Genomic DNA, 11,148 nt, shown 5'->3' with positions numbered 1-11,148 from the left:
AGTGTTGCGCAAACATCTCATTGCGCAAACTGTAAAACTCTTTTCACAGTCTATTTGCGAACACTTGTTCTAGGTGCTCAGTGTTCAGAGGTTGCAGGTATTTCATATTCGTGGGATAAAAATGCACGAAAGAACTCCCTGCAAGACCGACAAAAGTTAACATAAATACAACCAAGAAAAAAAAGGTATATTCGGCGCTTTCAAACAAAGCACAATAAGCTCTATGTCTAAGCGCTTAGGTCAACGTGTGGCAACTCCAGGCACGGCAGTTCTGTGCACGAAACAATGGCCATCCGAAGGTGTGCCTGTTTCTTCGACAGCAGCGGCCAGCACGATCGGCGGAATAAGTCGCTAAGGTCCGAGTACTAGGCCTTGCCGACGAGGCGTCGAAGTTGAACAAAAGGAAACTAACTGGTTATAGATCTAAGGACCTCCCTCCCGAATTAGGTTAGCGACACGATGCCGGAATCATTTCCTTGCGTTAAACTGATGCTTCTTTCCTGCATTCTGGGTAAGTACGAGTTCCTCATCTTCTGCAACATACAAGAATGTAAAAAAAAAGAATGATGTCACTTCAAATCGTCATTCTCGTCAACATGTCTACCGCGCATGCGCGTCTGAGACGAGTAACGTGTTTCATAGAGACAATCTTTTGAGTGCGTCAAGGTGGTTTCGAGGAGCAAAAATTTGAGCCACTTTGCGTGCCATTGTGCAGCGAGACCTGAACTTTGATATAGCTTTTTTTTTCACTGAATCACGTGCCCTTGAAACATGTTGTTATTTCATGAATTAACCGCAGAGTTCACTACGAGTCAAGGCGAGAGGCAAAGATTTCTGCTCAGATTTCGTCAGAATAAAATGAGTGAACTCGCAAAATTCAGTCCGTGCTAGAATCGCGTTGCTAGTGAGGTGGCGCTGCTGTTTTTTCCCTGTGCGACTGCGAGCTGTAGGCTGGCAACGCTGTGCACCGTACATCCGCTCATCGCGATGAGTCATCACCTGATTTAGAGCTCTGCCGCGGTGTACAAATACTCCAGTTCGATTTCAGGTGGCGATGGCATCGCTCTGCTTTTGTCTAAAATAGAATAAAAAAACTGTCGGCTCAGTCCCCGTGCTCATCAGTCTAAGGAAACGCAGATGGCATCGGCATAGCCGAGAGAGAGGGGGGGGGGTTCAACCCCCCTCCCCAAAGCTCAAGGTTTTTAAATTTCGCCCGTGTATATGTAAGCGCACACATACAAACACGCACGAACATACATAAAATACGGCCGTTCACCCCCTTCCCCCTCCTGGAAAAATTTCTGGCTACGCCCCTGCCAGATGGTCAATGGTAATCCATCTATCACAGCTTCAATCATGCTAGATGCGTAGGTTCTGCGACAATAAGCCACATCGATTCCTGATTTCGGGCCTCGGTCACACATGGTCGCGTAGCTTTGTTCCAAAACATGAATTCGCGTAATCAATCATTCATTGAAAGTATAACAAGCGATGATATCTGTCTACGGTAGCAGTTTAATTGGTAGCGCACAATACGCTAGCGTCTGAAGTACCCACCCATTGAAGGCAACAGCGTTCTATCTCTGCTGTTGTACTGACGAAACAGTGACGTCATAACAAGAGTCAAGTTTCGCTCAAGGCTGCGGGACTTCCACACAAGGCTATGCTGCAGTGTGTCGAATCTTACCATGACGTCCCTATTCCCCTTCTCCAGTATCTTATTTTGCTGCCTTTGTTTATACAGCCTGTACAAAAGAGCCACGCATAAAGTAGATGCAAACAAAGTTTCTTGCATCGATTATTTGACTCGCTTAAATGCCTTGATTTCGTCCTTGTTAAGAAATTACAGAATGTGAGTGAAAGCGACCAAAGAGAACATTGTATTCAGTCGTTTAATTGTAGCATACTCTCTCCAGAATTGGCTAACTTTTTCGTGACACAGCGGCTGCAGGATCGGTACGCCGACCCCATTGAGCCGATCCGGGCACTGTACTGGTGATACCGGCCAAGCAGGCGCACCAAACGAGAAATCTCTATCTTAACGTGTGAAGCAGCGCACGGAGGCAATACACACAATGAAGAAACGAGTCGACACACTGGCGTAGCCATTTGGGGTGTTCAACCTCAACCTCCATCCCCTCCCGGAAATTTTTCACTTTTGCATATGTATATATACACGCACACATACAAAAAGACGTACGCATACACCCCCCCCCCGCAAAAAAAAAAAAAAGAAATTCACGTTACGACCCTGAATCGACAGGACCACAGCTGCACCTTTTTCGGACCACTGCTGTCCTTGCGTGTACTGTCTCCTTGCTGTTTCGTTAGTACAGCAAGCAGAGATAGAACACTGTTGCCGAACTTTCAACTTTACTTAGAAATCCTGAGAAAGGAAACCATACAGAGTTTTTTTCCTCAATAAGTGAATCGGAGTTATAGTTTCCTTAACAAGTGATCACGCATATACCTGTATATGTTCGTACTTGAGGATATTCTTTAGTATCAGCAGTATACTTAGCGCCAAAAACGCGACCGCACAAGAACTCATAACACAAGACGGGCGCTCACAGAACATACGTAGAATGGGTAAGTGTTTTGGGGTGGTCGCGTTTTTGGTGCTTAGTCTGCTGTTGATAAAGATGCACCATACTATCCCGATAGCAAGTACTATTTGCGGCCATTCACTATACCGGTTGTTGTTTTACAGCATAGTTGTGCAGAGAACGGACTCGGTAGCTAGTGTATCAGTACGTACGTGTTATGAGACAAAGAGTCATATCAACCGAGGAACTCATGCCCAGTTTAATGAACGTGGCTTGCGTGCTGCCTGATGATCGGCTAGAAGGTAGACGGACAACGACCAACAACTCGGTGAAAGAGCCCAGCAGTGGTATTGCATTAAAATAAACCCTATCAGTCAGCCCAAAGTAAAATCGGAGCGCAGCCACGGAGCCACCCCAACTGTGTACATACACTTTCTATAGCAGTGAAGTCGATGGAGCGTGTGACGCCGCTTCTCGCACATAGTGGTTGAGCTGCTATCGTGAGCAGGGACGACTGCGGGGATAAAAAAAAAAACAAACATGACGCTCATGAAGAACCGTATCATGTTTACAGCTTGTTTCAGTTCGAACTGTGTGACTTTAGCGTTTACCATTTCACCGAGCTATGGGCTTGAAAGTCAGCCAAGCCATGTAAATGAGCGCGAAACTGTATTTATATTTTACTCTCAGTTATCCGCAAAAATATACACAAAACTTGTCATACATCAATGCATGCAGCCTGGTGACTATGTTGTTACTGCCAGGATTGTTACGCACATTCAAAGTAAAATATAACTTTCAGTTTGAAACCCTGATGCTGCGTAACGCAGAACATGCAGTAATAAAGACCGCATTCGTACAAAAGGACCGCTTGAGCAAGTTGGTGTTCAGGTTTGATGCTCATATTTACTTCGCAAAATTAAAGTATCGAAAATGGGACGAAGGAGACATTGTGAAGCGCAAATTCTGTCTTCTGTCCCATTTCCGCGGTTGAAACTTCAGGCCAAAATTAAGTATGTACAGCAAATTGTATTTATCTCTTTCACTGAAGCTGAATTCCCATACTATTCGACAGCAAAGGCTTCACTTGAATGTCAGACTGCTTCCAGTCTCCTCGGGCTTCATCTCTTTCAATCATTTCGCCACCACATGCGTCGATTATACACTTTCTAAAACATGCCATATTCAATGTGTGAAAAAAATGCTACTCAATGTGTAATAGCTTTGACTATCTTTTAGACGCAGAAGACATAAATAAAAAAATATTGACTTTTGCTCTGTGGCAGAATGGTTTCCATCAGAAGAATTGGATTCATACAATGTCTGCCTATTTTTTCAGTGGTCGTCTACGCCGCAGAAAAAGTGAAAATGAAAAACGGTGCGGAGTGCAAAGGCGAACTGGTGAGTCGTAATAAACCACGTTGTCGTCATCACCGTCCTGACCATGCCCACTGCGCCGACAGCACTCGGCAGAGATATGGCTCATGCTGTTGTGAATCTTTGTTCAATATGAATTTATCTCAGGCAGTTGGCTTGGCGCCTGAAATAGCGAGACACCGTTTCTATTAAAGAGATCTTAACTACTGAATTCTCTTTCACCGCATTTGCAAACCTTTATGGTGTTTGTTCTTTGCCCCTATTATTAACATCGCATCTACAATACGTGTTTCTCCCACTTTTGATTTTTATGACTCCTGGTTCTCGACGCGCTCTGCTGCAGAATTTCTTGGCCTGATCTTCCGTTCCGTGTGCTCGCTTTTGATGTGCAGATAACTGCGCCCTTCAGCCACCCTTTCCTTTCACCGATTGTCCTCAAGTATTTCGTCAGAACTAATTCTCCTCTCCAATCCACCTTCTTCATGGTTCAAGAGCGAATGCACTCAACCCTAAGGGAGAAGTCGCGAAACATCACGGTAGGGTCCCCGCACTCTGCTCCATCTCTGAGGTCAACTTTCGAGCTATTGCAGATGCGCACCCACTCGTGCTGCTGCAAGCGGCGTTGACAGATTTCGCTTTAAAACTCGAGCCCCGTTGATGCGGTGCAGACAACGCATGCCTGGGTACGCATGCAACTGTACGTTCAAAACAAAAAGCCGCATTGAAGTTGTCAGGACTGTGCCTAGAGCATGGAATAGTGCTTAATATATGGTTCACTATAGCGTGAACTATGTATTAGGCACTTTTGTTTATTGAAACCAAATATGCCAAAAATCTCTGCGTCACCTATTGGTGAGACTTCACGTTAGCGAGGGAGCTTTCACAAGCGTCGGTACATTTTCAAGACGAAAGCCTTAGATGCCTCATCAAACGCGAAATTTGACCGTTGACGTTGGCGTCCCGCGGCATCGAGGACGAGTGATGCGAAAAATCATCATCATGTGAACGTCACCATATGACGTCACAAACCGCCAAAATTGTGATGTCACTGTGATGTCACGTGACGTGACCGCACATGATGACCTCATCACATAACATCGTAGCTTGGTCAAAGGAGGGTCAATCACGGAGGCAATGCAAAACCAGCTGAGGTGCCTCCGATCTTGGAGTTAGTGCAAAACCACGTTAGGTACATAAAGCTTTCGAAGGGTGGCGGAGCAGGATCAGTACATCGACTGAGAAGAAAAAGAAGATGGTTTTCGCCTTCGAGCCGCGTGAAGGGAATGCATAAGAAACCCTGCGAGTTTTTTGTTGTTGTTGTTTCTTCTGGTGCCGTCAGCGCATGCCTGACTTGGCGTACTTGTTTAAGGCACGATGACTAGGCGATACGGAACCGGCAAGATGCCGACGCCATCGAATGACAAGGCATAGTCGCCAGACCGCGTAGCTAGGGAGATCATTCCATCGGACTACGCCGACAACGACGCAGCCGATGATCGCGAGTCGTCGTGCTGTAGGTGACAGGGCTTTTGATCGTGCCACTGAAAGTGTACCGACCCTCGTTGCACCGGTACCAGTGCGATCGGTCATCAAGCGAACCGACAGCGCGAAGGGCGCAGCACCTTCGCATCGAAGTACGCTTTCAAATGAGAAATGTACAATCTTCAGCCCGTTTCAGCCCTCCTAGGCACCCCAAGTGTAGCTTAACCCGATGTTGACAGAGTCCAGTAAGTATTGCGTCTAAATCTGGGTCGATGATTTCGTGCACCCGCTATACCGGCTGCGTTGAGCGGTCCAATTATTAAGGCGAATGTGATAGATGCCTCATCAAACACGAAAAGTGACCTTTGGTGTCGGCCGTCAACATGAGTGATGCAAAAAAATCATCATTACGTGATGACGCCATCGTGAAGTCATAAATCACCAAGTTTTGTGACGTTAGCATGACGTCACTATGGCGTAACTATTACGTCGCATAAAGTGACAACACATGATGACGTTATCGCATGACACCGTCGCTTGGTCAAAGGTGGGCCGTTCCCGGAGCCACTGCTAAAGCACGTGAGATGCAGAAACCTTCCAATGTCTGAGATTCCGGAGGCAGTAAAAAACCACGTTGGGTGCACAAAGATTTGGGTTGGGGGGGGGGGATGAATATTATGGATTGAGAAAAATAAGAACATGGCTTTCACCTTCGAGTCGTCTTAGGTAAAGGTATAAAGCGCCGTGTGAGTTTTTGTAACAGCTTAAATCAGGCCCTCACTTTCAGGTGTCTTTTTTTCCTGATTGGTGTGTGTTTAGAAAAAAATATTATTTGATGATTTAGAGTAGATAGCTGTTCCGCAAGTTGGATCTCTTTTAAAGCGTCAGGATGCAACAGATTATCTTAAACGTATAATTTCACTGCGTATAGCAATCGTATCTTTCATCTCTTTTCAGTACATTCCTTTCAAGCCGTGCGTGAGGTATTGCAGAGTTAGCTGGGTTTTGTTCGTGCCGAAGTATCAAGAACAACAAGTTGCAGACGGAACTCAGTGCAGGGTAAGCACCTTAAATCTGGGAACTACTATTTTCTGCCATTCTACGCCAGTGTAAGTATGTATAAAGACGCAGGACGTGTTACAGCGGTTTCATTTCACCAGGATATCTAGTTTTGCTTGCGGTACAGAGCCAAACATAGCCCGCCAAGCTTGCCAATTAAGACCCTGCGACGACGATACAGCTTGTTAAGAAGTCATGCCTCTGCGGTGAACATACCCGAAGCTCGTTGAAATTTTCGTGTAGTTTTATTTTTTATTTTGTCGAGATGTAAAAATGTTTGAAGGTACTCCGCGTCATTGCCGGATACGCCAAAATCGAGACTTCGGAACTTAAGTAATAATAAAAAGGAAAAGAGAACATATAAAAAAACGTTGCAGTGGTTTAGCTCGGCTATGTCAGGATAACGTAGCGTTAGCGAAGGTTCAGCTGATTGTTCTTAGCTTTCCTGATTGTCTAGGATTAGCTTGATTATCATGCTTACTGATGCTCCAATGACACACACATGGTATATATATATTATGTGGCACATGTATATTTATTTTGCCAGGCAACCACTTCGGGATCCGATGAGATAAGCTTCTCGGCTCTTCTGCGCCGTTGAGCAGCATTTGCGCTCTCCTTCTTCATGGCTAAACCACACTGGCAAACGCCACTCAGAGGCGCTATCAAGCGGCTCCATCGCAGTGTCAGACGGCGACTGCACAGCGAAGGCGAATAGATGCGCGCGCGCCGGCGCCAGTACGTCTACCTCGTCTACGACGTCACTCCTCTGGAAAGGGCAGACCGGCGGCAGCGAGTCGCGCGCGGCAGCGGTGGAGTGCGCGGGAGGTGCCGGCTTCGATGCGTCAGCTGTGTGACATCACTGATCCTCGCGCATACGCAGCACGGCTCTTGAGGAGCCACGCGAAACTGGCTCGGCTAGGCCAGTGTAGCTAACGCTACAAAAGCAACGAATTAAGCATGCGCACATGAATTGTATGTATGGGTGTCTACGTCTAAAGCACTTTTCAGAATTCACAGAATGGTCAGCTACAACACAGGATTGAAATAGCCCACTCATCTTCTTTCTTAAATTTTTGACATACATACTTATATAACGACATAACTAACGCGACATCAGTCCTTTGAAGAAAAAAAGAGCACACTGTTAAGACAGCCCAGTACTGCCATCTGCTGGAGGCTGATAACATTAACATGCAATAAAAATAGCTCCCTAGAGGATCGGCGTTTCGTGGCGTAGTGGATAGCGCCACGGGCTGCGGAGCGAGAGGTCCCTGGCTCGATTCCGCGCTTCGGAAGGATTTCTCTGAGTTATTTTTCTTTGGGACTTCCATATATATATACATACTCATACATATACGGAGAATGACGGTGACGGGGACGGACAAAAAACCAGCCGAGACTGTCCATATAATTGTTATCGCAATAAAATAATTATGAAAAGCACTCGCAGCGTGCCTGCACTTATCAGGGCATGACCACGAGAGAAGCACTTTGCTCACTGTCAGAGGCCGTCTGTAAACGATATTCCAGCGGTCACACTGACGCACACCACATTGGTTACCTTGACGCTCCGCGATAATTTGCTGCAAACTCACGCGTCGGAGTTATCGCAGAAGCTACAATGTAAGGGCATTGTTATTTTTGTGCGACACAAGAGGTGAGGCGCGTAGGCTACTTCTAAGCGTAGTTGGCGTATGAGCGTGGAGAACGTGTGGTTTATTTTTTGGTTCGTGCAGTATCAGACGAAGAAACGAGGGTCGATCAGTATTGTTTTTCTATTCATTCATTCATTCATTCATTCATTCATTGCTGCATAACATGGAGATGATTAGCCGAGGTGCTCACCTTCTCCACAGTAACCAATGAACCCATGTATAATAGAAACGAATAGAATGTAGGGTCCTGCTAAACTCTTATCACCTGGCACGCATCAATAGAAACTTTCCTTTTTTTGTCTCTGACAGGCTTCCGTAATATACCACGTTTGGGAATAAGCTTCTAAGCGACCCGTTGGTTAGCTCTTTACTATAGAGTAAGTAAAATGCAAACACCAAAAATAAAATTGCGCAACAGACTAATGCTTGCCAGTAAATCGAGCGCAGAATGGTTGCAGACATGGTTTAGGCGTATCCTGAGCATCCTTAGAGTTGTTGATTCGTAGCGAACTCGAACACAGGTGTAAGAAATCGTCGAAATATACCGATCCTACACCACCATCTGTTTCTCCTTCTCTCTTGCAGAGGCTGCTCATTCTGAAAGGCGTTTGTTTCCATGGCAGATGCGTAAAACCTACAGGACCGGTAACAAAGGCTCCTCAATTTAACTTCACGGCCATAATGATGACTGCCGAGCCAACAACCACCACTCCGGCTCCTCTGAGGCTCGATTAAAGTGCAACCAGCAATTAGCGCTGTGATCGGGGCGTTTTGATGGCAATAAAAGAAAACATTGGCACTAACGGTTTTCTTTCGCATGCGTAACGTTGCTCACGGACTTTTGAGTCAAGTTTCTCAGTAGCACTTTGTTTCAGAGCACTGCACGGGCCCGGGCCGGCCCGAAAGCCCGGGCCGGGCCGTCCGAAGCGTTTGCCGGCGGGCCCAGGCTGGGCTCGGGCTTGAAAGTGCGGGCCTGGGCCGGGCCCGGGCTTGAAGCCGCAGGCCTGGGCCGGACCCGGGCTTGAGGCTGCGGGCCGGGCCGGACTCGGGCCCGCTCATTAAAAGGCCTAAGTCGGCCCTTCAAGCACGCGCGAAAGTTATGCACTGCATAGTCTAAGGCATTCTGTGCCAAGCTGAAGTGACGCGTGCAAAGAGCTGGTTCTTAGTAAAGCTTAGCAAAGAAAACAGAAAAACAGTTGAAGTTCTATTTTTTTTTCTTTTCCACAAAAACGAACATTTTTTTTTCTTTTCCACAAAAAACCGTTCTACAAGCATTTTCCCCGTAACCATTTTTGCGATTACACTCGATACTATTACATTATTATAACACTAATGCGAAGGGTATATATCTATACTGGTGCGGTTATTTGATGCTGTATGCATTTCGCCCCCATCAAAATGCGGCCGCCGTGGCCGCGGGAATCGCAACCGCGTCCTAGGACTTGACAGCGAAAAGCTTAACCGCTGAACTACCACCGTGGGCAAAGCAACATTTCGATGCATGTACACACCGGATTTTCCGTCCGATCGCCCGCTACAAAGCGCGAGGCATGATTAATAATCATCAATAACTAATATCCTCTAGCGGGCACGGGCCGGGCCTGGTCACGAACACGCGCACCCTGGAACGCCGGGGCCCGGGCCGGGCCCGGGCCGGAAAATCAGGCCCGTGCAGTGCTCTACTTAGTTTTAACGCCGAAACGTTTCACGACTTATGTTCTCACCAAGTTCGTTTATAAATCTGTCGCAAGACCATTGTCACGACTTAATTCTGGTGTTTTATACGTCTCAAAAGCATGGCATGATAATCAGGCCAGCCGTACTGGTGGGCACCGCGGGTTAATTTTGACCAACGTTACTAGAACATTTTGACCGCCTGGGTTTCTTCAATGGGGTCATGATACAGTCAACCAACAATATGCGGTTTTCAGCGAAAAATTGAAGTAGAGGGTGTATTGTACCTGTAAACATGTGAGAAATGGACTCTAAAAGAATATTTCAGTGCAAAATAAGCTCTAGAAGTCACTGGCTTAATTATTAACCCCGCCCACCGCCGGTGCTATGGCATACCCAGAAATTTTGGACATTGCCCCTTTAGCTTTTCTGGAGCTTCACCGCAGTACACCACCGTAACTGAATGCGTGGTGTTTTAAAAACACTATATCTCAATATATCTGCCGAGTTTTAAGAAATTTCAGCTAACACCGATTACAGAGGGCTGTCTTTGAATGACACGCGCAGAAACGGAACTTGATCGTTACGCCGTTTCTGAGTTACAGCGAGATCTTATGAGACCATGCAGTGAAGCCACACTCCAGGGTTTCTGGTTCAACATCTTCGCAGGGAGGGCAAACTGTGTTGAAATGTGTGAAGGTGGAACTGTAAAACGATTGAAAACGGTTCGCGTTGGTATTGCAATGGCAGAACATGTGTTGTTCGGCTTTTGTGCGAACGTGAAAGTCTTTAGGAGATCGAAGAGAGGGAGAGAAATTGATTACGCGGGTGCAAGATGTGTGTGCGTGTGCTCGTTGGTTCTTCCCATAGCGCATTGTGTTGTGATTGTATGTCCATATGCGTAACTAAGCTTCCATCCAAGTGCATATGATTTTACTTGTGTGGGCAAAAGTTTAATGCGTGCATATGCGCATGCGTGCCTTTATGTGTCTGAATCGCTGTGGCTTCAAGTAGATTAGGGTTAAGATTAAATGCGTAGAGGAGCAGTCAGAATGCATTAAAGTACATTAAAGTGTGAAGGTGTATAGAGATGATTGATTAAGGTGGAGTGTGGTACGGATGAAGGTGTAGATTAATACAGAAAAGGTGGATTAAGGTGCGATACGATATGGAGTACTATATCAATGTTATTTGAAGTGTGTCAGAGCGGATTAAGGTGTATTAAAGTGTGAAGTGGTATAGAAATGATGGATTAAGGTGGATTGGGGTACGAATTAAGGTGTATATTAATACAGAAAAGGTGCATTAAGGTGCGATACGATATGGAGTACTGTATCAATGTTATTTGAAGT

The 11,148-nt window shown here is 46.1% G+C and overlaps 1 protein-coding gene across 1 annotated transcript; it reads left to right on the top strand.

Moving 5' to 3' along the window:
• Positions 1-237: 237 nt before the first annotated feature.
• On the top strand, positions 238-8,878 carry LOC119389998 (uncharacterized). The gene is made up of 4 exons (XM_037657497.2): positions 238-511; positions 3,886-3,947; positions 6,363-6,464; positions 8,708-8,878. The coding sequence occupies exons 1-4, from the start codon at positions 460-462 to the stop codon at positions 8,855-8,857; spliced, it is 366 nt and encodes a 121-aa protein (XP_037513425.1). The 5' UTR covers positions 238-459; the 3' UTR covers positions 8,858-8,878.
• Positions 8,879-11,148: the final 2,270 nt, after the last annotated feature.

The sequence above is a fragment of the Rhipicephalus sanguineus genome, chromosome 4 (assembly GCF_013339695.2).
Source record: "Rhipicephalus sanguineus isolate Rsan-2018 chromosome 4, BIME_Rsan_1.4, whole genome shotgun sequence".
NCBI lineage: Eukaryota > Metazoa > Arthropoda > Arachnida > Ixodida > Ixodidae > Rhipicephalus > Rhipicephalus sanguineus.
The sequence above is the reverse complement of the archived record's forward strand: the minus strand, read 5'-3'. Positions and strand labels throughout refer to the sequence as shown.

What these genes read in the sequence shown, in the direction of transcription:
- LOC119389998 (XM_037657497.2), top strand. Translation starts at nt 460, where the DNA reads ATGCCGGAATCATTTCCTTGCGTTAAACTGATGCTTCTTTCCTGCATT. An exon ending in GCTTCTTTCCTGCATTCTGG is followed by an intron (nt 512 to 3,885) that starts GTAAGTACGAGT and finishes CTATTTTTTCAG; the next exon opens with TGGTCGTCTACGCCGCAGAA. An exon ending in CAGACGGAACTCAGTGCAGG is followed by an intron (nt 6,465 to 8,707) that starts GTAAGCACCTTA and finishes TCTCTCTTGCAG; the next exon opens with AGGCTGCTCATTCTGAAAGG.